The sequence below is a fragment of the Carassius gibelio genome, chromosome B1, assembly GCF_023724105.1.
Source record: "Carassius gibelio isolate Cgi1373 ecotype wild population from Czech Republic chromosome B1, carGib1.2-hapl.c, whole genome shotgun sequence".
In the NCBI taxonomy this organism is placed as follows: Eukaryota; Metazoa; Chordata; class Actinopteri; order Cypriniformes; family Cyprinidae; genus Carassius; species Carassius gibelio.
Window position 1 is genome coordinate 36819990 of NC_068396.1, and position 27138 is coordinate 36847127.

The following is a 27138-nucleotide window of genomic DNA, read 5'->3' on the forward strand; positions in this document are numbered from 1 at the left end:
CTAAAATTCAGACAACTGTTTGTACAGCTACATACAACTGACAATATTTACACATCTTATATTAACTATCAATAGTTTGTCCACCAATTATCAAGCAATTCTTAACTTTGTTCAGTCTTTTGTGTGAAAATCTTGCATTATCAATTAAATAAATAAACATTTAAGCATAACATGGTCAGGTCAAAGTGTCTGAAAAATTTTTGGTCCCAATTATTTTTGCAGTTTTGCTGGAAGTACACTGAAGAATTTTAGGGTATAATATGTCACAGTTTACTTTATTTTCCTATACTCACTTAGACAATTGAACTATAGTGTTCAGCACCCACTATAAAACAGGTAGCATCGGTTGTCGTATCACCAGTAGTGATGTTAAGTTTGGTTCTTTTCGGCGAACCGGTTCTTTTGTATGAGGTTCAATTTTCGCCAAAATTATGTTGACATGCTGTCTGTCTATGCTATGTGTCGTCTCAACTTACTCCTGTCATCTGTCCTTGTTGTTTGACTGCGTCGTCTTGCATGTCAATGCTGCATGTGTCATGACTATGTGTTTTTTCATTCTGTTGTTACTATGCATTGTTTCCCTCTGTCGTTACTATGTGTTGTCTTCCATGTCTATGCTATGCGTTGTTTCCCTCTGTCATTACTATGTGTCGACATGGAAGACGACACGTACTAGTATGATGTACATTTTAGGATCCTCAGACCTCAGTCATTAAATGAAAAGGCGTCATGCCTCAGACTAAAATGCTTCAGTCATTGGACAAAATGGCATCGCGCCTCTGACTGAAAAGCTTTAGGTCTCAGGAAAAACGAAGTCAGGGGTCAGGTCTCATACAATTAGGCACCACACGAAACTGAATCAGGTGGAGTATCGCGATCTGGCTATATAAGCACGTGTTTGCCACAGGAGAATATATATATATATATATATATATATATATATATACATACATACACAGGGCCTGAAATTAACACCCAACCACGCGCCAAATGCGGGTGAATTTTGCAATTGGCGGGTAAAACTGTCAATCTACCTGCCACATTGGCGGGTAGCCAATGAGAATTGAGTGATTCATTAGTTATTATTTTTTGCGTCTGTTGTTTTTTTGTTTGTTTTTTTAAGTCCGCCATTTCGTTGGATTTTAGCTCAAATTGTGCCGGCACATTACTGGGGTAAAGAGGCCAGCTGAAATGAACAACCAACAAAAAGATGAGGATGAGTCAAAGAAAAGTAAAAGACAATGTTTTAATTCAAAGTGGACAATTGGCAACAATGGCAAGGTTCATGAGTGGCTGATTTATGACAGCAGTACAGACGAAATGTACTGCAGTGACTGCTGTATGTATGGCTCAGAGAAAGCGAAGTCAAATCCTTTTGTAATCGGGACTAAAAACTTAAAATTAGAAGCAATTAAGGACCACGAGTCATCAAAAAGCCACCTACACACAATAAGTTGCAAAAAGTGCAAAGACTTCACTTCCGGAGGAGACCGCTGCGGTCAAGGCACTGACGTCCATGAAAGCAGCGCAGTTTGAGAGGATGCGACTCCTGTTTCGGAACGTTCACGCGATCGGCAAGAAGATGAGGCCCTTCTCTGACTATGTTTGGATGTGCGAGTAAGTATTAAACTGTTGGTGAGATGGGATGAGATGGGATAAAGCAAAGCTTACGTTGGTTACGGTACAATGACAGTTACACAGATCAGATGTGTGTGCGTGCGTATGTTGGGAGTTGGGAACCAGTGAGAAAATGTCCGGTACCCGTAAGTTTACCAATAATATTAATATTAATTTAGTTCTGCTTATAAGTAATATTAATATTAATTTAGTTCTGCTTAATTGTTCCTGAAGGCTGTAATTAACAGTCTCTATGACTAAATCAGCCATCAAAACAGCCGTGTGTGATTTGTTTACATATGGGCTACGGTAACTTAGGTAACTGTGTGTGTGTGTGTGTGTGTGTGTGTGTGTGTACCCGTTTTTCTATCCCGGTGGGGACCTCAACCTGAATCCACACAGACTGATGGGGACTCGAGTCGTGTCACAGTGGGGACCTAAATAGAGGTCCCCATGGGTACACAAGCTTATAAATCATACAGAATGAGTTTTTTTGGAAATGTAAAAATGCAGAAAGTTTTCTGTGATGGGTATGGTTAGTTTAAGGAGATAGAATATATCGTTCGTACAGTATAAAAACTATTAAGTCTATGGAGAGTCCCCACAAAGATAGTGAACCAGACGTGTGTGTGTGTGTGTACGTGCGTGCATGCGCTGACATGCATGTGTTATCAAGCTAACTGTGAATTGTCATTGTTTCTGTAGGGTGATGAACAGAAAGGGTTGGCTGTAAGCCCAAGTCTTCATGCACTACATAGCAGAGGTTGAAAGGAGGAAGGTAAAGGAGGAGATATCTGCCACCAAGTTCATCTCCATAATGGCAGATGGATCCACAGACAGTAGTGTAATGGAAGAGGAGTTGGTCTACACTAGAATGAGCAGAGCAGGAAAAGTCAAGGTGCAGTTTGTGGGGATCCAGGCATTGAAAAAGGCAGATGCAACACATATAACAGATGCAATATGCTCCCAGATGTCTGCAGTCAGTGGTGGTGAGGAGGAATGGAAGGAAAAGCTAGTTGCTTGTGGGACAAATGGATCGGCCGTTATGACAGGATCCAAGACAGAAGTTGTCAGCAGGCTTCGTGGGGAAAGGACGTAAATTTTAGGAGTCCACTGCATGGCACACCGCCTTGAATTGGCATTTAAAGATGTAATGAAGACCAACAGTCATTGTAGGAAAGTTGAGGACCTCTTGACTGGCCTGTTCACCCTTTATCACAGGAGCCCACTGAACAGAGCCAAATTAAAGGACAGTTTCTCAGTGCTAGGGATAAAACCACTGATGCCCACCAGAGTAGGAGGTACAAGGTGGGTAACTCACCTATTGAGGGCCTTGGACCATTTCTTAAGGGGGTTTAAGGGGATTGTTCAGCACCTTGAGCAGGTAAGTAGTAGCTTATATGTAATGTTATATATTATTTATCTGTCAACATTTTGATTTTAACATGTAAAATGCAGTTCTTCCATTTCCAGTTTAATTAATTTTGTTCTTGTTTTCTAAAGATGCAGTCACTAGACAATGAAGGGGTAAATGCTGCTCAACAGAGCAAGGCACGAGGGTTCTACAAGCTGGTGACAGATGGAGATGCTCTTAAGTTCAGCAGTTTCCTGCATGATACGTTGACTCATCTTTGCAACCTGTCAGTGAAATGGCAGCAGTAATGCTTAACAGTAGCTGACGTCCACAGTTGCCTGACTTCCACCCAGGCTGTGATCCTCAAATATAAATACGGGTAATATAATTATATTATAATTATACGATTTAATAATTATATTTATTACTGTTTATAGTTTTAAAAGTATTTTTAATCTTTGCTTCAGCTTGAAAAGTGGTTTTCTCATTCCTAAAACCTAGTCCAATTTTACCTCCTAATATGTGAGCTCCCTCTTGTCATGACTCTGTCCTGACACACATGTATTAAATTAATTTATTCTGATAAAGGCAAAACGCTCTTTAATCACATAGCATGTATCCAATGAACCACTCATTGTGATTTTATTGTAATGATTAAAACTGTAGTCTTGATGTACAAATCCTTTTGAAAAAAGTAAACTAAAACTTAAAACTTTGACTACAGACCTGGACCGATGCTGAGGAAGGTGTTGGATTCCAACAATTACATGGGTGTTAACCTGAGACATAGTGACACCAGCCACATGATGGCTAACAAAGACAAACTCCTGGACAAGCTGTCCGACTGCATGGACAACAGATTTGGGGATGTGGGGTCTGGAATCCTGAGCGATACAAAGATAGTTAGCTTCCAACAATGGCCTGATCCAGAAAACAGTGCAGGTTAGCATCTCAAAGCAACTTGCAATAACTTAATGTATTTTTTTTTTCTAATGCCAGAGAGCAGTATGATTTTCTATTATTAAAGAACACAACTTTAAAAATGGTCAAAATGTTAACCTCAAAACAACATACACTTCTACTACAAACTTTTAAAATAATCTTTTTATATAATGTCAGACTTTGGTGATTCAGAAGTGGACAGGCTCACAAGTCACTTCAAGCCGATATTGATCTCTTCTGGAGTTGATGTCGATCTGATTGCAGACCAGTGGACCATCATCAAGTCCTGCCTCTACAAGGAGCCACAGACACTGGAGAAAATCACCTGGGCTGAAGTTAGGATGCTGAGGGAGACATGCCCTGACTTCCTGGACCTTGTGGATCTGGTGTTATGCATGCCTGCATCAACAGCAGACTGTGAGCGTGGGTTTAATGTAATGAAGATGGTGAAGTCTGATTGGCGGTCCAGTCTCAAATGTGAGACACTGTCTGACCTGCTCTTTGTCCATCTGTCCTCCCCCTCAATCAAAGACTTTGACCCTAGCACAGCAGTTGAGATGTGGCATGCCAGCAGCATACGGTCAATGAGACCAGACCTCATGGAAGATGCAGCTGCAGCAGAGGTGGAGGAAGAGTAGTGCATCTGCCCCTTTTTTGTGGACTCAGATTAGCAGCAGTCAGTATATATGACTATGACATATGAATATGTAGTGTGACACAGCAAATCAATTAATTAAAAAGATTTAAAAAAATTATAGTCTAAGAGTTAATATTACTTATAATGATTTCGTTAATAACTTGAAATCACTTAAATGTGTAGTCTTACAAGTTAAAGAACAATTTTTGTGTGATCTCTATTTTTCACCTTTATGAGGCAAAAAAAAAAATGGCTGGTAAAAAGTTACTCTGGCAGGTGGATTTTTAAATATTTAAATTATATATATATATATATATAATATATATATATAAAAACCATGGTTATTTTTCGTAAGGGTTATTTTACTACTTTGCCAAAAAAAAAAAAAAAGCTTGCTGGTTCTGATAAAATATCAGACACTGCTTACCTCCTTTTGCCATCAATCAACCATTATATACTACTTCCTCTGAACGCCGTGCGTGTGACGTCACATGGGGCGGGGCAACACGATACTCCACCTGAGTCCATTTCGTCTGATGCCTAATTGCATGAGACCTGACACCTGAAGTCGTTTTTTTTCCTGAGACCTGAAGCTTTTCAGTCCAAGGCGCGATGCCGTTTTGTCCGATGACTGAAGCATTTTAGTCAGAGGCATGACGCCTATTCATTTAACGACTGAGGTCAACACATAGTAACGATAGAGGGAAACAATGCATAGCATAGACATGGAAGATGACACATATTAACTACTGAGGGAAAGGACGCATAGTAACTACAGAATGAAATAACACATAGTCATGACACATGCAGCATTGACACGCAAGACGACACAGTCAAACAACAAGGACAGATGACAGGAGTAAGTTGAGACGACACATAGCATAGACAGACGGCATGTCGACATAATTTTGGCACAAATGGAACCTCATACTTTCAGACATTTCGATTCAATAAATCGGTTGAAAAAAAAAAAAGTTTCACCAGTTCTTTTGTGCTCGACGTAATGACGTCATTGGTGGTGATTGCCCTTCATTCAAGCCTTCAGTTTTCCTGTTCGGTTCAGATGCGCTGTGTGTCATTCTGCTTCACGCTGAATAACACATGTGCAGTATCAGCAGCTCCTTGGTTCTCGAATCGGACGCGTCCGACAGAAACGGTTCATGGAAATGTGTGCGTTGGTGTAGAACGAGGTATGTTGTGTAAAAATCTAAACTTTGCAGTTTTACAAAGCCTTCATGATAATGCACAGTTGTTTATGTTCACTATGTCTGATTCAAGTCCAAGTCAATTCCAAGTCCAAAGGTTTTGAGTCCAAGTCAAGGCCAAGTCCAAATGAGAGAGAAAAAAAAGGATCCTCTTTTTTCACTTTGACATTATGTCTGTGGTCAAAAATTTAAATGACTGATGCCTTGGAGCAGCGCACACACTCGCAAAGCTTGACCGTTAGTAACTACTCATGCATGCATTAACCATAATGCATACAAAGACTTTGCAAGTATGACGTAAATTTTAGGATTACAATATTTCGTGGACCTACTACTTTCTATGACTTAATCTATGTTGCATGTAAAAATAAAATATGTAATGTAATAATTAGGTTTGAGCCTGAAGCCGAATACCTTATTCGGAATGGCATGGATAATGGCTTAAAAACAAATAACGGACAATAAATAATTCTGCCTGAATACTCTGCTGAAGCTGGCACAGTCCAGAGTTTGCTAGATAACAGCGGAGCCAGGGGATCAGCGCAATTTAATACAACAGACCTCTAAAGTCATGAGTGTGAAGTGAAGGAATGTAAACTTTATGAATGAAAAGAGCATAAATCAAACTCCCTCTCCGTGCGTCTCTCAGAAATCAGAGCTTTGCAAGAGTAATTTCACCTATAATAATACATCATATACATTATATTATTTGTATATATTTAAAAGGCAATGATTTGAACCTTAGGCTACGATATGATTGGTACTGATCTGGTTTGTTCCAGTGATGATACCATACCTTTTGTGGTATTTTCACCGTTGCTGGTGACCATGTTCCAACACTTTTACTTTCTATGGTAAATTAAACTGTGTCTGTGATTTTAATTTAAATGTCATCAAAGTGCCACAAAAAGCAGCACAAATGATTGGTGAGTGATCCAGTCTTCTGAAATAACTGACTGCTTTGTGTGAAGAACATCTTGGTCAAAGTTAGGTGATTAGAGTTATGGTCAAATTATGACGTTGTACTCTTCCATTGTCCTCAAATATCATTAAAGATGTTTTTTTTATTATTTTTTTATTTCCATTATTATTATAGACACACAATTTTTGCATGCTTAAGTCACACACTTTAACTTCCTTCAACATATTCTGAGAACTGCTTTAGGTTGAGGCCCTGATGTGTAAGGCAGACCACATTTTTTTCTCAGTTCCTTAATAGACCGTTTCATCAGGCGCATGCACCTGGCCCTAAGTTAACTTCCTTTCTGTGTCGTGTATATCGGTCTGGCTGCGGTGCCTTCTACAAACGCAGTTAAAGTAGACTGAAGCTGGGCTCAGGTGGTTATGATGTGGGATGTTTTTCACATACATTTATTTATTTGAGACTCGCCATGATTTTAAAACTGATCGATTTTCCAAAAGGCTTCATTGAATAAATGTGAGCATGTACTGCACGTTTAATAATAATAATAATAATTCCTTAAATTTATAGATTTAAATATCAACAGGCACAGGTGTTTTTATATCACTGTATTTCTGAAGGAAGACTTGCATGTTAAATGCCTGATAACGCAGCATTTGTGAGCTTAGCTCTGCTTTGTTTACAGCTGTTACTGGGGAAACCTCTATTTCTATCCTCTATTTTATCTCCTGCTGGCAAATAATGAATTTGCATTTTCATTTTCATTTGCAGTCTACTGTAAGTTAAGTTAGGGCCACAAAAGCACGCATGCGCAGTAACGTTTATTTATGTTCCCTTACGAAAATTAACCATGGTTTTACTACAAATAAAACCAAAAAACCATGGTTACTGTAGTTAAACCATGGTAACCACAAATTAGCCATGGTTTTGCTATATTAACCATAGTTATACCATGGTATTTGTAGTAAATCTGTGGTTTTACAAATGGCAGTCAATACGCCAAAAAACCATGGGTTACTACAGTTTTACTATAATAAAACCATGGTTATTTTTTGTAAGGGTTGTTACCGTTGAAACCATCTATAGCGCCATTATGCATGTTTGCTGAGACTCAAGTGAACTGAGAGTGTCAGATCACACACAATCCGAGTCCTTTCTTCTTCCAGGTGATTGTACTGCTGAGGAATTGCATGGGTTACAAAATGTTACAAAATAAAATGATGTTAATGATTTTCTCAGTTGATTATAAAATTCAGAAGCTCCTCTATCATGTCAATAGTTGTATTATAATCAATCAATAAAACAGCTATTATATAGACTTTCCTGAGATATTGGTTCAAAGAAGTGTGTTTTGTACAATTTTACCAACTTTTTTTTTCTTTAAGACTTAATTACAAGCACCACACGTACTAAATTTTATTATCTGATACATAGAACTCCTGAACAGACATTTCTATGTTTATTTTAAAATTTTACATATTGTAAATCGAAATAAAGCTCTGTCAACGCTTGCATTTTTACAACATTATAAGTGTGTTCCATCAAGTAGCCAGAAGTCACACACACACACACACTTGTGGTCTTCACACTCGCTTGAACACTTGGGCCAAATACAGGAAACATGTCATGCAAGTAAGTATAAGTGTGAGTTTTTGTACAGGCCCTGTGGATATCTTTAGAGCAACTAAACTGACATAGGGGACTTATTATAAATAAATGAATAAATAAATAAATAGGAAGGAGCTGTAATATTTTAGTGTTCCTGATTCATCAGCATGTTTTAAAGCCGTTCCTTTTTAAATACCAAATTACTATTAATTAGGCAAAAATGATCAAATGCAAAATCAAGTCATTATTTTCTTGGTTCATTGGAAACATATGCATAGGTTTGAAAACATTATTTGGCCTGATGCAAGGTTTTTCATTTTAAGGACTGATGTAAGATTTAACTTCTGTTTTATGCCTTTAGTCTAATAGCATCACTGTGATGATGGCCAATTGTTGCAACTATCTGCAGAAGGTGAAGTGTCATAACCACATATTAAAATATAATATGTGTGCATAACATGAGAGTGTGAAAACCACAGTGCTGCTTTCATCCTGATCATTTGTAGTGCTATCACTGGTCATGAGTGTTGGTGAAACAGGTAAGAGCTTCTTTCATTATCTTTCTTCAGATTCATCATCATCATCATCACATATCTTTTGTGTGTTTGTGTTAAAGGATATAACTCACTCTAAGGTTTAACATCAAAAGGCAAAGTAATTTTTTGTTAAACACCTACAGTAGTTCAGAACTTTCTTAAATGTAGCTAAATGTTTTTGCTGTTGTTTATTTGTTTTGTTTGTAAACTCTGACATCAAAGTAAAACTTCCATTATCACTCTGTTGTAACTTCTGTTGGGTTTCATAAGAACACAGTAGAACCGAAGTGACTTCCATTAAAACATTAGTTAAGTATGTATTGAATCTCTAAACTGAAAGCTTGAACTTTGGTTTTGTGACAGTGAGAACTCTTAATATGTTTTTAACAGTGAATATATATATATATATATATATATATATATATATATTTCTTTTATAAAAGAAAAAGGTGAAGCTGTCACAGATATGGAGTTTGGTGATATGGACACAATGCACGTGCGTGTGTGTATTTTTGTGGTGGGCATAGATTAATTTTAATATAGATTAATCTCACTGTAATCTTGGAATTGATCTAGATTAAAATGGCTCATTTGAATTCTGCCAAAGGCATTCAGAATATGTGTGCTACCCAAATAAAATAATGAATAAAAGTAATGTTGTCTTTGAGAATGGGTGGTGCATTAGACCAGGGACTCATCTCCTGTTTCCAAAATGCATCACAAACTGCTTGAGAAAGCTGTAAACGAATTCCACATTGCACAAAGTGCAAATAACCTTACGCCTGTTTCACACATACTCTGTCTGTAGTGCGTATGTGTTGCATTTTTTTTTACGCACCCATGTTAACGGATTCCAGCGTTCATGCGGTTGCGGTCCGTCAGTGTGTTACAGCAGTGATCGTTCACGTACCGAGTAGCGGACTGCAAACGTGTCCTGTGTGAAAGCACAATGAGTATCAGTCCGTGCTGTTTCAGCACCACATACGAAACACACACGGACTGCATATGCACTGCAGATGGATTATGTGTGAAACAAGCGGGTGTCTTGTCGAGAAAGCTTCTTTAAAAAAAAATAATAACAATTTCCCTGAAGCAAACCCGGTGGCTTCAGCTGCATCCATGTTAGCATGTCACATTTGATGTGGTAATTTCACAGTAGGTATACACACAGGTCTGCAGACTCGCTCTCGCCCCATACAGATTCGGCTAGGTATACATCCACGCTAAAATTTCAAGGTGAAAGTCATCATAACTTGCCTAGTATAGACCCTGCTCTTAACACAACTTTGAGAATTGATTAACGGCGATATTATTTTTATCGTCCGATAAGAGTCTCCCGTTAACGCAGCATGTTAACGCCAATAACTGCCCACCACTAATATATATATATATATATATATATATATATATATATATATATATATATATATATATATATATATATATATATATATATATATATATATATATAGAATCTGGCAGCTTAGTGAGTAGTCTAAATACTGCTGCGGTTTAAACTCTATTTGTCTTTAAAACTTAATTTGTTTAAATTGGTCTTCAGCTGGAAAGACATTTAATTTTGGTCAAACTTTATGGAGTGAATTATTTTAGTCAAGTCAAGTCACCTTTATTTATATAGCGCTTTAAACAAAATACATTGCGTCAAGTCAAGTCACCTTTATTTATATAGCACTTTAAACAAAATACATTGCGTTAAAGCAACTGAACAACATTCATTAGGAAAACAGTGTGTCAATAATGCAAAATGATAAATGTAATTATCTATGAAGATTCGGGAGGAGCGCGTCAGATACTTAGCCTAATCATCACAGGTGGACCACAATCAAGTAATCAATCCCACAGTATAAATATCGCTGACTTACCTCTATCCATTGACGGCTGAGCCAGCGCCGCTGCGAAGCATGGCCGCCAACCCAGTGCCACGAGGCAAGATGGACGCCAGCACAGCACCACAGCACAAAGTGGTCACCAGTCCAGCGCCACGGTGCAAGATGCCCACCAGCTCAGCGCCAACGCCCAAGATGGCCGCAGAGACGTTTTTGGATTATTTCTCCATGCTGTCAAAGATCCTAGAGATTCCCAAAACTGTTCACATCACGTCTGCTGAGCCAGTGCCACAGTACAAGATGGCCACCAACCCAACGACACTGCACAAGACGGCTGCCAGCCCGGAGCCACTGCAGAGGATGGCGACTTCAGTGGACCTTCCAGAGTCGAGTCAGGTACCCGTTGACTTTCCAGAGTTGAGTCAGGTTCCGGTTGACCCTCCAGAGTCGAGTCAGGTGTTCATGGACCCTCCAGAATCAGGGTTGGTCACCGTCGACCTTCCAGAGTCAGGGTTAGTTACTGTTGACCTTCCAGAGTCAGGGCTAGTTCCTGTCGACCTTCCAGAGTCAAGTCAAATTCCAGTGGACTGTCCAGAGTCAAGTCAGGTTCCCGTTGACCCTCCAGAGTTGAGTCAGATTCCAGTTGACCTATCAGAGTTGAGTCAGGTTCCAGTTGACCCTCCAGAGTCGAGTCAGGTGTTCATCGACCCTCCAGAGTCAGGGTTAGTCACCGTCGACCTTCCAGAGTCAGGGTAAGTTATAGTTGACCTTCCAGAGTCAGGGCTAGTTCCTGTCGACCTTCCAGAGTTGAGTCAAATTCCAGTTGACTGTCCAGAGTCAAGTCAGGCTCCTGTTGACCATCCAGAGTCGAGTCAGGTGCTCATTGACTTTCCAGAGTTGAGTCAGGTTCCGGTTGACCCTCCAGAGTCGAGTCAGGTGCTCGTGGACCCTCCAAAGTCGAGTCAGGTGCTCATGGACCTTCCAGAGTCAGGGTTAGTCACCGTTGACCTTCCGGAGACAGGATTAGTCACCATTGACCCTCCAGAGTCAAGGTTAGTCACTGTTGACCTTCCGGAGTCAGGGTTAGTCACCATTGACCCTACAGAGTCAGGGTTAGTCACCATGGATTTTCCAGAGACAAGGCTAATCACGGTTGACCTTTCAGAGTCAAGTCAAGTCACTGGTGATCTTCAAGGACAGAGTCAAGTCACTGGTGATCTTCAAGTACAGAGTCAAGTCAGTGGTGATCTTCAAGTACAGAGTCAAGTCAGTGGTGATCTTCAAGGAAAGAGTCAAGTCACTGGTGATCTTCAAGTACAGAGTCAAGTCAGTGGTGATCTTCAAGGAAAGAGTCAAGTCACTGGTGATCTTCAAGGACAGAGTCAAGTCACTGGTGATCTTCAAGGACTGAGTCAAGTCACTGGTGATCTTCAAGGACTGAGTCAAGTCACCGGGGATCTTCAAGGACTGAGTCAAGTCACCGGGGATCTTCAAGGACTGAGTCAAGTCACCGGGGATCTTCATGAACAAATGCAAGTCACCAATAATCTTCATGAGCAAAGTCAAGTCAGCACCGATCCTCTGGATTCCAGTATAAACACCATGGGATTACCAGAGTTTCGTCCTCCCGTTGGTCTGTCCGCACAGATATGGTGGTCTTCTGCTCCGCCCTGGGGGGCTTCCGCCCGTTCCTCTTTTGGACCTGGCCCTCTATCCCTCCCCCTGATCCTCCGTCGGTCCACCTCCTTCCTGGGTTTCTAGTCTGTGTCTGTCGTTCCGTTCCGCAGAGTCAAGTCAGCACCGATCCTCTGGATTCCAGTATAAACACCATGGGATTACCAGAGTTTCGTCCTCCCGTTGGTCTGGCCGCACAGATATGGTGGTCTTCTGCTCTTCTCCCTGGGGGGCTTCCGCCCTGACCACATGGCTGTGGTGGTCTTCTGCTCCGCCCTGGGGGATCCCGGGCCTCGACCACAAGGATGTGGTGGTCTTATGCTCCACCCTGGGTGGCTTCCGCCCTGACCTCACGGCTGTGGTGGTCTTCTGCTCCACCCTGGGGGATTCCGGCCTCGACCACAAAGATGTGGTTGTCTTCTGTTCCACCCTAGGGGGCATCCGTCCCGACCACCCTGCTGTGGTGGTCATCTGCTCCGCCCTGGGGGGCTTCCACCCTGAACACATAGTTATGGTGGTCTTCTGCTCCGCCCTGGGGGGCTTCTGCCTTGACCACATGGTGGTGGTGGTCTTCTGCTCCATCCTGGGGGACTCCGGTCTCGACCACGAGGAAGTGGTGGTCTTCTGCTCCGCCCTGGGGGGCTTCCACCCTCACCACACGGTTGTGGTGGTCTTCTGCTCCGCCCTGGTGGGCATCACGTCATGTCCTTCATGGACTTATGTTTTTGTGTTTTTGTTCTGCCCGTTTCCTCTTTTGGACCTGGCCCTCCATCCCTCCCCCTGATCCTCCGTCAGTCCACCTCCTTCCTGGGTTTCTAGTCTGTGTCTGTCGTTCCGTTCCCCTCTAGGACCTGGCCCTCCGTCCCTCCTAGTGGTGGGATTTATGGCTCTTTGAGAGGATCTGGATCTTCGCGACCCGCTCCTTTCAAAGAGCCGTTCAAAGGAACTATTTTTAAATATTTAGTCAGTTTTAAGAAGCAAGCTTGGGGGCATCTGAGTTTATCCTGGAAATAATCACTGGGAGGAATGATGAGGTGAGATTTGTAGTCAAATAATTAAATCTCAGATATCACACACCAATATCGGAGTTTGAATTATTCTGAAACATTGATTATTACCTCATTTGTCATGTGTGGACTATATTCCATAGGGTTGCACAAATCCCTCTGCTTAGACAGTGACATCACTATTTTGGATTTACCTTTAGTACAAAGTGTGTTTGTGTGTGTGTGTGTAAAGCTACGTTGACTTATGTTATTCATACAATACCTACTCACGAATAAACATCAAAAACAAAGCCGGCTGCAATGAATTTCTGCGCAAAACAGCTTTTACTACAAACACTTACACACAAGAGCATTGTTATCACATGTAACATTTTGATAGAAAACAAAAAATATTTAAAGTAGATAAAATTAGAATAAATAAAATGGAAATGTCTACATACTACATACTAATTTTTTTTTTTTTTTTTTTAACTGGAGTAAGCATGTGACGGCAGCGTGCACACGTAATGGCTCCGCTCCTACCCAATGACAGAGGCACGCAGGGTTTTTTTTCCACTGGAGTACTCACGTGAAGAATGCGAGCACAACTAATAACTAATATCATCACGCTATAAAGGGTTGGCCTGCGCTGGGTGCGCCCCTCCCCTATAACTGTTCTGTCTCGCGGAGGAGCTCATTTGTGTGCATCTGTGTGAAACACGCATAGGAAAAAATAAAGATAGAAAGAACGGCTCCCCTCCAGCCGTGACTTCGCTCCCATCATTCATGTTTATGAGCCGTTCAAAAGAATCGTTTCGTTCGCGAATGTGACAACTCTAGTCCCTCCCCCTTATCCTCCGCCGGTCCACCACCCTCCTGGACTCCTTGTTTTGTGTGGCACTTCTCTTGTCTCAGTCTCCCCATTTTACCTTGTTGTCTTGTCTCTGTTTCCCCATTCTACCTGGACCTCCTGTCTCTGTGTACCATGTTATCTGGCCCTCCGTCCCTCCCCCTAGTCCTCCGCCGCTCCACCTCCCTCCTAGTTTCTTTGTCTGTTGGTTTTCCCTTAGGTTTCGGGTGGAGCATCTGGCAGCTGCTCCGTGGAGGAGGGGGTAATGTCACGCTGTCAGTCTCTGTTTCCCTGGGTGTCCACTTGTGAGCTCACTTCTCCTTAGGCACTTCACACTAGGCACTATAATTCCTCTAGTCTGGTCCTGTCTTCACAGTAATTGCATTCCAGTTAATTGCACCAGGTGCAGGCAATCTATTGTCATTAGTCTCCTTATAAATACCTGTATTTCCCTGTTGTTTGTATGTAGTCCTTACCCTTCTATGTGCCAGTCTTCTCGTTCCCCGAGAATCCTCATTCTCATATTCTGAGTTCCCTTTCCGATTCCTTCCCTTCCTGTTCCCTTCCTTGTTTTGTTTTTTTGTTTGTTTGGACTGTATTCTGGTTTTGACCCATGGCATGTTTGACTACGATTTTGGATTACCTCTATTAAATATACCTGCGATTGGATCTCTCGTCTCCCTGTGTTTCACTGGTTGTTGAATCATTACAGAAGGAGCTCTGTCACAGTGTCTGGTCTGTGTATCCCTGGGTGTCCACTAGAGGTCTCACTTTCCTTTATTTGGTCACCTTCCTCCTTGTTTGTGTTAATTGATTGTTCCCCGCCTGTCTCTATACGATGTTTGATAGAGAGCCAGTGCAGTGTTGACAGGACAGGGTTAATATGGTCATACTTCCTGGTTCTAGTTAGAACTCTTGCTGCTACATTTTGGACTAGCTGTAGTTTGTTTACTAAGCGTGCAGAACAACTATGGCAAGCCAAATTAACTTTTATTAATTCGCAGGATATGTATTCTTGATATCAACAATTCAATTTTCACTAGTAACAATGTTAATTCTTGATATCAACAATTACATTTCCACTAGTAACAATTAGAATTTTTGATATCAACAATTACATTTCCACTAGTAACAATGTAAATTCTTGATATCAACAATTACATTTCCACTAGTAACAATGCTAATTCTTGATATCAGGAATTATATTTCAACTAGTAACAATGTTAATTCTTGATATCAATTATTTTTAACCTGGGAATGCCAATAGGCAAGCCAAATTAACTTTTATTCATTCGCAGGATATGTATTTTTGATATCAACAATTCAATTTTCACTAGTCAAAATGTTAATTCTTGATATCAGGAATTAGATTTCTACTAGTAACAATTGCTATTTTTGATATCAACAATTCAATTTCCACTAGTAACAATGTTAATTTTTGATATCAGGAATTAGATTTCTACTAGTAACAATTGCTATTTTTGATATCAACAATTCAATTTCCACTAGTAACAATGTTAATTCTTGATATCAGGAATTGTATTTTCACTAGTTAAATGTCACCATAGACTTCCATTCAAATTTAATTGTTGATATCAAGAATTGCTTTCTTACTAGTTGAAATTCCGATTTCACATATCAGAAATACAATTCTTACTAGTAAAGACATTTATTTTTGATATCAGTAATAATATAGTTACTAGTAAAGACGTCTATTCTTGATATCAACAATTTAATTGTTGATATCAACAATTTAAATCTTGATATCAACAATTTAATTGTCACTAGTGACAATGTTCATTTCTGATATCATGAATGTGATTGTTACTAGTAAGAAAGCCATTTTAGATATCAGAAATTATATTGATATCAGAAATTATTTTTCAGATATCAAAAATAACAATTGTAACATGTTGAAATACATTTACTGATATCAAGAATTAACATTTCAACTAGTAACAACTAAATTGTTGATATCAAGAATTCACATTGTTACTAGTAACAAAGTAATTATTGATATCAACAAAGGCAGTTGATATCTGAAATCGTCCTTGCAACTAGTGAAAATAGAATTACTGATATCTTAAATAACATTTTAACTAGTAAAAATACTTTTACAGATATGTAGAAATGCCATTTTTACATGTAAGAATAGCTATGGTAATGAGATCATGAATATTAATGAGATTTTCGACACTCCTCCTTTTTCAGCATTTGCCAAAGATGGCAGAAGAACGTCCACGTGCAGAAACGGCTCCTCTTTTATTTATTTTTGTCAGTGAAACTTGAAAAATTATATTATGGCCGGATTCATTTGTAAAAAAAATTGTTAATTGTAAAAAAAAAACAAAAAAACATTTATGCTGTTTCCTTTTATTGGCCACCAAGTCCTTCGGATAATTAAAGGAAAAGTGAACAAGGCATTAATTTAGTTTTATAAATAACTTCATGTCGCTTTTTCAGGTGTTTATTTTTGTTTTTATTACACTTTCTTCTGATACATCAAATAAAAAACACATCTAAAGGAAAAAATATAACTGATAACAATGCATCATACAAACGGTTTACTGGACTTTTTTTTTTTTTTTTTTGAATATCGTTGGCTACATTGAATGAGTCGTGTCCTAAAAGGAATATTTTTTTATATAACATGTTATCCGGTTCTTGAAGCATCGGTGGACAAGAGGAATGGTAAATATATGTACACTGTTATACAAGCTGTATACTCACTACTTTACATTGTAGCAAAGTGTCATTTCTTCAGGTACTGTCATATTAAAAGCTATAATAAAAATACGAAACGTGAGAGGTGTATTCAAATCCAGTCAAGCCATCAGTCCCTACAATCTATAATATAAGACTCTAGAAAAAGAACAGCACTTATTTTTGATACACCCACAATCTATACAGGTGTTCCGGTAATACTTTAAAGTTAAAGTAATGCACAGAACCGATTAAACAAGGTACAATTCACAATGACGGTGAGAAAAAAAAAGAAAAAAAACATGTTTTATTAAAATAATCATTATGAATAATTCATACATGACAAACAGCTGAAAACGATAATAAATACAAACATAACTGTATAAATAAAATCGGAAAAAGATTAGAAACATGCACATCAGCACCACACTCTATTTAGCATAACACCGCCTGCAATAGGCTACTGGGTGAACTGGAACGTAGTAACATATTCCTAGTACACAGATTCCACATATTCCACATAGCCATTTCTCTCTAAATTGCTTTCGATATATAATCGAAAAAGTGTCTTAAATAAATGTTAAGTAATGTAACGTCATAAGTCTGATTGCAAATTTTAATCGATGTATTTCTAATGTATGCAATGCACACTAATGCTATTTAATTTGAAATGAAATGCCATCCAAACGGTAACTTTCCGGAGCTCCTACAACTAGCCCTAACCTTACCCAATATCCATGTTATTTTTCACTTTTCGATAATTTCGTTGAGTTTTATTGAAAATAAATGCCTTTCCGATGTGATACGGGACGTGAAAAGGATAAAGAAAGAGCTCGGCAAAAGGCGGAATCGAACCCAGGTCCGTCGCGTCAAAACGTACATGCTTGGCGCTTAACCATCTGCGCCACAGAAAACGATAATAATCTAATGTCTTTTAACATCTTTGACAAACACTACCCTACGTTTGTAGGTGGAGTTAAATCGTCCCTGTCGAAATAAAAACAAAATAATTATTAAAAATAGCCTACAGGAGCGTTTTATTTTCATAAGAGGGCAATCGAATGTGCCCATTCTCTTTTGTGCTCTGTATCTTGAAGTTTATCCGCCATAAACATTCATAAAAGGTTGCACTCGTCATTAAATTATGCACATATCCAAAAAGGAGTTCATTGCTATGCACATATCCAAAAAGGAATTCATGATAACTAAAATAACAATTTTTACTAGTGAAAATGTAATTTTAACATGTAACAATTAAGTTAAAGATATCAAGAATTATGTGTATTACTAGTTGTAATTTCATTTTTGATATGATAAACGCATTTTTGCATTTCTGATGACGTCATTTGTGATATCAAGAATACGTGTCGTTACTAGTGGAAATGTAATTGTTGATATCAACAATTCAATTGTTGATATCAAGAATTGACGTCGGTACTAGTAACGTGTGATTACTGATATCAAAAATAAAGGTCTTTACTAGTAAGAATTGTATTTCTGATATGTGAGATCGGAATTTCAACTAGTAAGAAAGTAATTATTGATATCAACAATTAAATTTGAATGGAAGTCTATGGTGGCATTTAACTAGTGAAAATACAATTCCTGATATCAAGAATTAACATTGTTACTAGTGGAAATTGAATTGTTGATATCAAGAATTAACATTGTTACTAGTGAAAATTGAATTGTTGATATCAAGAATTAACATTGTTACTAGTGGAAATTAAATTGTTGATATCAAAAATAGCAGTTGTTACTAGTAGAAATCTAATTCCTGATATCAAGAATTAACATTTTAACTAGTGAAAATCGAATTGTTGATATCAAGAATTAACATTGTTACTAGTGACAAATAAATTGTTGATATCAAGAATTAACATTGTTACTAGTGACAAATAAATTGTTGATATCAAGAATCGACGTCTGTACTAGTAACCACGTGATTACTGATATCAAAAATAAAGGAGATCATGAATATTAATGAGATTTTCCGACACCCCTCGTTCAAGCGTCAGCATTGGCCAAAGATGGCAGAAGAACGTCCACGTGCAGAAACGGCTCCTCCTTTATTTAATTTATTTTTTCGTTGAAACTTCAAAATTATATTATGGCTGGATTATTATTATTATTATTATTTTGTTTGTTAATTGTAAAAAAGTAAGTTGATGCTGTTTCTTTTTATTAGCCACCAAGTCCTTCGGATACTTAAAAGGAAAATTGAACAAGGCATTCGTTTAGTTTTAAAAGTGTCTTCATGTCGTTTTTTCAGGCGTTTATTTTTGGTTTTATTACACTTTCCTCTAATACATCAAATAAAAAATAAAAAACAACCAAAAGGAAAAACATTAAAGGGGATAATGCATCATACAAACGTTTTACTGGACCTTTTTTTTCTTTTCTTTTTTTATAATATCGCTGGCTACCTGAATGAGTCGTGTCCTAATATGCATTATGAAGCAGCGGTGGACAAGAGGAATGATAAAGTCTATTGAACCTCTTTCTCATGTCTGTCTCAGCCATTTCAATGTTATGAAAGCCCATGAAACCTTGGCCTTGGATTTCACCACAGCATCACATGTTGCCACTGGAGTCCTCTTCCAGATCTTAGAGACCTTGTGCTCTTCCACCTTCCATTTGACGATGCCCATGCTTGACCAATCCATCACCTTTCACCTCAGCTTCTTTAGCAATGCAGTGGTCGTCTTGAAGGTGTGTTTGGGGTCGTTATCATGTTGGAATACTTCCCTGTGGCCCAGTCTCTAAAGGGAGGGGATCATGCTCTGCTTCAGTATTTCACAGTACACGTTGGCATTCATGGTTCCCTCAGTGAACTGTATCATCTCCCCAGTACCGGCAGCACTCATGCAGCTCCAGACCATGACACTTCCACCACCATGCTTGACTGAAGGCAAGACACATTGTCTTTGTACTCCTCACCTGGTCGCCGCCACACGCTTGACACTATCTGAAGGGAATACGTTTATTTTGGTCTCATCAGATCACAGGACATGGTTCCAGTAATGTCTTTAGTCTGCTTGTCTTCAGCAGACTGTTTGCAGGCTTTCTTGTGCATCATCTTCAGAAGAGACTTCCTTCTGGGACGACAGCCCTGCAGACCAATCTGATGCAGTCTGAGCACTGACAGGCTGACCCCCCACCCCTTCAACCTCTGCAGCAATGCTGGCAGCACTCATACGTCTATTTCCCAAACACGACATCTGGATATGATGCTGAGCACGTGCACTCAACTTCTTTGGTTGACCATGGCGAGGCCTGTTCTGAGTGAAACCTATCCTGTTAAACCACCGTGCTGCAGCTCAGTTTCAGTGTCTTGGCGATGTTCTTATAGCCCACGTCATCTTTATGTAGAGCAACAATTCTTTTTTTCAGATCCTCAGAGAGTTCTTTGCCATGAGGTGCCGTGTTGAACTTCCAGTGACCAGTATGAGAGAGTGAGAGCTAGATTAACACACCTGCTCCCCATTCACACCTGAGATCTTGAAACACTAACGAGTCACATGACACCAGGGAGAGAAAATGGCTAATGGACCCAATTTGAAAATTTTCGCTTAGGAGTGTACTCACTTTTGTGGCCGGCGCTTTAGACATTAATGGGTATGTGTTGAGTTATTTTGAAGGGACAGTAAATTTACACTGTTATACAAGCTGTACACTCACTACTTTAAATTGTAGCAAAGTGTCATTTCTTCAGTGTTGTCACATGAAAAGGTATAATAAAATGTTTACAAAAATGTGAGGAGTGTACTCACTTCTGTGAGATACTGTATATTTAATCAAGTTTGTCTTATTGGGGTAAATTATCTACAAGCTTTAAACATATTTCTATGCACACCAATAATATTAAACTACTGTCGCTACACTACGGTTATACACATTTATTGCATTTATTTTCAATTCAGCCAGAAACCTAGGAGTTGTGATGGATCATCAGTTATACTTCACAGACCACATTGCTACAACGAGCCAGTCCTGCAGATTTGCCTTATACAACATTAGGAAGATTAGACCCTTCCTGTCAGAGCAAGCCACAGAACTTCTAGTCTACTCTCCAGACTGGACTATGGTAATGTCCTCCTGGCTCTTCCTGCATGTACTATCAAGCCTTTGCAACTGATCCAGAATGCAGCAGAAAGGGTTGTCTTTAATGAGTCAAAAAAAGCTGATGTTACTCCTCTCCTCATCAAGTTACACTGGCTACCAGTAGCCGCTCGCATCAAATTCAAGGTACTGATGCTTGCCTACAAGACGACCACTGGCACGACACCAACATACCTAAACTCACTGGTTAAATCTTATGTGCCCTCCAGAAGTTTGCACTCTGCAAGTGAACGACGCCTTGTGGTGCCATCCCAAAGAAGTTCAACATCACTCTCACGGACCTTTTCCTGGACTGTGCCCAGCTGGTGGAATGACCTCCCAATCTCAATCTCCCAATCCCAATCTCAACAAAATCCCAAATGAGTCTTTACTCATTTTCATGAAACATCTTAAGACTCATCTTTTTCGCAAGCACTTAACCAACTAATACTAGCACTTTTCTTTCTCTTCATATTTAATATAAAAAAAAAAAACCTGGATATGCGTTCTGTACTAGACTAACTGAGACTTGTCATGGCACTTGTATACTGTTGTTGTTCTCTTGTTGACCTGACTGCTTCTATTGTTCTCATTTGTAAGTCGCTTTGGATAAAAGCGTCTGCAAAATTATTAAATGTAAATAAAACTGAAAAAGGCTTAGAAGAATCCTTAGAAATCTGAAAAATTAATACCACAGCCTTAATCTTTCAGTTGAATTGGCTGATAGTTTAGAGTTTGATTTTGCCAGGGGCTATTTGAATACAATGAATTATATTTACACTAAGTGAAAATAGCATATTTTATTAGCAATAGATTGTATTTACCTTATTTGATAATATGAGTATTTTCTTACAGTAATAGTAGTTTGATGCTGTTTGTGTTGCTTATTGCAAGTAGTGACCAATATGTGCACCTCATTATTGTATTAGGCTACATTATAAAACAGTATAGGCTACAATAATAACATATGGAGAGTAAATTATAATTGTTATTTACAAATGATTAAATGGAAACCTTCCCTACAATTAGCCCTAGCCTTACACAATATCCGCGTTATTTTCCACTTTTCGATAATTTCGCTGAGTTTTATTGAAAATATAAGCCTTTCGATGTGATAGGGGACGTGAAAAGGGTGAAGTAAAAAGCTCGGCAGAAGGCGGGATCGAACCCGGGTCTGTCGCCTCCAAAAGTAATTGCTTCGTGCTCTACCATCTGCACCACATTAACTGATAGGATGATGATGTCTTTTTGCACTTTTGACAAACACTAACATGCGTTGGTAGGCGGAGTTGAATATTCTCTGTCAAAATAAAATAAAAATAATTATTAAAAATAGCCTACAGGAGCATTTTATTTTCACGAGAGGGCAATCCAATGTGCCCATTCTCTGTTGGACTCTTTACCTTGTCGTCTATCCTCCATAAACATTCATAAAGGGTTGGACTCGTCATCAAATTATGCACATATCCAAAAAGGGGTTCATTGATATGCACATATCCAAAAAGGAATTAATGATATCTTAAATTACAATTTTTACTAGTGAAAATGCAATTTTAACATGTAAGAATTAAGTTACTGATATCAAGAATTAAGTGTATTACTAGTTGTAATTTCATTGTTGATATGATGAACTTATTTCTGCGAGTGATGACGTCATTGTTGATATCAAGAATACGTGTTGTTACTAGTGGAAATGTAATTGTTGATATCAACAATTCAATTATTGATATCAACAATTAAATTGTTGTTATCAAGAATTAAATTGTTGATATCAACAATTCACATGTTTAAATGTTAAAACGGCGCCAAAACTATTACAGATATCAAAATGCATTTGTTACTAGTTACAATTCTAAATTCACATATCAGCTTTGTATTTCTTACTAGTAAAAATATATTTTTTGATATCAACAATGACATTTTTACTAGTAAAAATGTGAATTCTTGATATCAACAATTTAGTTGTTACTAGTTGAAATGTTAATTCTTGATATCAAAAATGTAATTGTTACTAGTGACACTGTTCATTTCTGATATCTGAAAATGTATTTCTGATATCAACAATTGGGAGGGTAATTTCTGATATCTAAAATGGCATTCTTACTAGTAACAATTACATTCATGATATCAGAAATGAACATTGGCACTAGTGACAATTAAATTGTTGATATCAAGAATTAAATTGTTGATATCAACAATTAAATTGTTGATATCAAGAATAGACGTCTTTACTAGTAACTATGTGATTACTGATATCAAAAATAAAGGTCTTTACTAGTAAGAATTGTATTTCTGATATGTGAAATCGGAATTTCAACTAGTAAGAAAGCAATTCTTGATATCAACAATTACATTTGAATGGAAGCCTATGGTGACATTTAACTAGTGAAAATACAATTCCTGATATCAAGAATTAACATTGTTACTAGTGGAAATTGAATTGTTGATATCAAAAATAGCAATTGTTACTAGTATAAATCTAATTCCTGATATCAAAAATTAACATTGTTACTAGTGAAAATGTAATTGTTGATATCAAAAATTCTAATTGTTACTAGTGGAAATGTAATTGTTGATATCAAGAATTAACATTGTTACTAGTAAAAATTGAATTGTTGATATCAAGAATACATATCCTGCGAATGAATAAAAGTTAATTTGGCTTGCCATAGAACAACTACCCAATAAACCATTACAATAATCTAACCTAACCTAATTATTTTATTACATTTATTTTATTTTATTTTATTTTTTTGGTGGTGGGGGGCAGGAGATTGCATGCAATGGCATGTTTCGCATGTTGGTCTAAGAGAATTGACCAGTGAATAGGAAACAAAACAAAAATAAATGTGTTTTTGTCTCATGTATAAGGAAAATAAATGCTGGCATTTTATCCTCTCTCTGTCTTTGTTTTAAAGTGTTGAGAATGGTAGTAAAATAAAAACAGAGAGAGAATAAAATGCCAGCGTTTGTCTGTTGATTTGCACTGGACAGGAAGAAGAAGGTGAGATCCTGTTAGCTTAACAGTTTAACCAGAGTGTTTCTAAACCAGTCACACTGAGTCTGACTAAACCTCAAAAGACATCAGCATCTAGACTGACAATGATAATTATATTGTTCTTTATGAATTACAAATGAAGAAAACTTTAAAATGGTCTCAGAATATTTAAATCATGAATGAAACTGGTTCATTACAGCTTAAATATGCCACTGTTGATTTTTGTTGTTGTAGGTATTGCTATGCTGATGTCAGTCAGAATGGCTCCTCCTCTTCCTCTGATGTTTCTGATCTTGATTCACGGTGAGTCTCTGCAACATTTTAGAAACACTGAAGCATTTCGCTACCATCTTTCAGCTGCTGATATTTTGTTCACTATATGAATTCTGTGTTTCAGGGGTTTCTAGTGCTGAATGGGGTGTGAGTTACATACATCCACACATCTGTGCACTAAAGAACTCATCAGTGATAATGAGCTGCACTTATGCATACCCTACTGGATATCAAATCATTAAAGTGTTCTGGACCAAAAACCATGTAAAGAATGTAGAGCCTCTAGATCTGTCTGAGGACCCTGCATATAGTCAGAGGCTTCAGTATTTGGGAGATAAACAGAAAAACTGCACCATCAGACTGAGTCACGTGACACAGAAGGATTCACACATGTACTGTTTCAGATTCACAACTAATGTAACAGACGGAAAATGGAAAGGTTATCCAGGAGTGACTCTTACTGTCACAGGTACATTTGATGAGATTCAGAGTGCGAATTACCCCACCATAATTGGGGGGTGCTGCTCCTTCACTTATTCTATGAACATCATGGTCCACTACCATATCAATCCCCACCGTTATCACCAATTGCAACATGTGTTGTGCAACACACATACAAGGTCTAAACATGTGACAGAAGGCAATTATTAAACATGCGACAGTAGTCAATTATTATACAGTACATTAGAGGGTCGGGTCTTACCTCCATAAGACCTGCTTACTCTTTTGTCTGTATGCCCTTTCCTTTTCCTCATAGTGTCTCTGTGAATAAAATCAAATGTTAGTTTCATTAAGAGAGTATTAGGGTTCTCAGATTAAACTACATTTATCGAACTAAAAATATGAAATAATAGAATGTAAAACAATAATAACCAATTAAAAACAAATTCAAATACAAGTAACTATTTAGCCTAGGCTACTTGGTTCTTTTTATGTTTCCACAGGTTTCACTGATGTTATGTTTGTTTTTAAATTCAGTTTATTTTTAATTAGTTTTTAAAGTGGGATTTGTGAAAATGCTTAGTTTTAGTGTTAGTTTTAGTCGCATCTTCTATACATAATTCACACCCTATACAAATGTCACAGCTGTACAATTTCCACACCCTATACTAAATTTACCCTATACAGTCAATAGCTTACTCGATCTGGAATAAAGCAGCAAACAATCAGTGTGTAAGTAAAAAAAAATGACATAACATTATTTAATATTTGAATCACTGCTTGTGTAGTGTTTTGACATTGACAACCACAACCAAAGAGTGCATTTTACCTCAAACTTGCGACTAGTTGACCTTCTAAAGAAAAATCAATTGCTTCTCGGGTCGACATTAACACACTGACAAAATTATATTCAGAATGTATTTTTTTTTTTTTTTTTATACCACTTTTTAACGTGTGATTGTGTAAAGGTGTTCATGAGGTAGAGATACCAACCTTTAGAGAACTTGCTTGCAATGTCGAACGCACACTTGTTGTCTGGAGACGCGGTGTTCATGGAGGGGAGGGGCTGTGTGTGTGTGCGCGCGAGAGAGACGCATGAGTGACAGAGAGATGGAGGGAGAGCAGGGAAAGGAGATACTGCTGAACGAATACGCTGCGTGTTTTAAATAGCTTTAAAAAATAAAAGACCTTGACAAAGACGAAAACTAAGGACATTTAATGTATAATTTCATTTTATATGAGTTAGTTTTGCCAAACACACATTACAGTATTAGTATTTCTTTTTTTGTAATAGATATGCCTTGTTTTTATTTTTATTTCAGTTAACGACAATATTTTTCCCACCTAGTTTCCAGGGGGGATTTTTTGTTCGTTTTTGTTAACGATTATAAACCTTGGACCATATATACAAATAAAAACTGATATTTCTGTCCCTGTAATTCGAACTATGATGAGGTTTCACTCTTCTTCTGTGCATTATGTTGAATAATAATCAGTATATGACAGCAGCACTAGAAATAATGTGTGTGTGTTGTGTTCAGATCTTCAGGTGGAGTCTCCTGAGACAGTGACAGAGGGAGATTCAGTCCGTCTGACATGTAAAAGCAGCTGCGCTCTGACTGACAGAGCAACATTCATCTGGTACAGAAACTCACAGCCATTAACTGAGAGAAGAGACAGAAACAATCAACTCCTGCTGCAGTCAGTCAGAAGAGAGGATGCAGGCAGATACAGCTGTGGTGTACAGGGACACACTTACATCTCTCCTGCTGTTCAGCTCAGTGTCACCAAAATAATAACCAAAGCCTCAAAGGTCTCAACAGTGCACTTTTTTTCTTATTCTTCTATGTATTTTATTTTTGGTTTTATTAGATCCACCAAGGAGTGTCTCAGTGTCCATCAGTCCATCTGGTGAAATAGTGGAGGGAGATTCAGTGAATCTGAGCTGCAGCAGTGATTCAAACCCTCCTGCTCTGAACTTCAGATGGTTTAAAGGAGGAATGATTGTAGAATCTGGAAGAATCTACAGCATTTCAAACATAAGCTCTGATGACAGTGGAAAATACAAGTGCAAGTCCAGAAATAAACATGGAGAGAAATACTCTGATGCTGTGACTTTAAATGTCATGTGTGAGTTAATGACGGTTCAGTAACATTTATTTATTTATTTATTTATTTATTTATTTATTTATTTATTTATTTATTTATTTTTAATTGCTAATTTTATGAATGTTCTAGATCTTCCCAGGAATGTCTCAGTGTTCATAAATGGATCTGCTGAAATAGTGGAGGGAGATTCAGTGACTCTGATCTGCAGCAGTGACTCAAACCCTCCTGCTCTGAACTTCAGCTGGTTTCAGGAGAATCAAATCTCCTCTGTTGGATCTGGACAGAGTTTCAGTGCACTACAGAGTGGAAGCTTCTACTGTGAGGCTCACAATGAA

General features: G+C 38.1%; 2 protein-coding genes and 1 long non-coding RNA gene across 3 annotated transcripts in view; all 3 read left to right on the top strand.

Annotated features, from left to right (window-relative positions):
* LOC127948724 (B-cell receptor CD22-like) overlaps window positions 1–27138 on the top strand; it is a 52382-nt gene that overhangs the window by 12428 nt on the left and 12816 nt on the right. The window lies entirely within an intron of this gene.
* On the top strand, window positions 2375–4834 carry LOC127948731 (zinc finger protein 862-like). Its single transcript, XM_052545394.1, has 2 exons — window positions 2375–3913; window positions 4091–4834. Exons 1-2 carry the CDS (start codon window positions 3706–3708, stop codon window positions 4549–4551), a joined length of 669 nt encoding a protein of 222 aa, XP_052401354.1. The 5' UTR covers window positions 2375–3705; the 3' UTR covers window positions 4552–4834.
* LOC127948743 (uncharacterized) lies at window positions 8784–26378 on the top strand. Its single transcript, XR_008152177.1, has 4 exons — window positions 8784–8824; window positions 24215–24283; window positions 24378–24400; window positions 26236–26378. It is a non-coding gene; the product is annotated as an uncharacterized LOC127948743 (long non-coding RNA).

Coding starts and splice junctions, on each gene's coding strand:
- LOC127948731 (XM_052545394.1), top strand. CDS start 3,706: ATGCTGAGGAAGGTGTTGGATTCCAACAATTACATGGGTGTTAACCTG. Junction 3,914..4,090: donor TGATCCAGAAAACAGTGCAG/GTTAGCATCTCA, acceptor ATATAATGTCAG/ACTTTGGTGATTCAGAAGTG.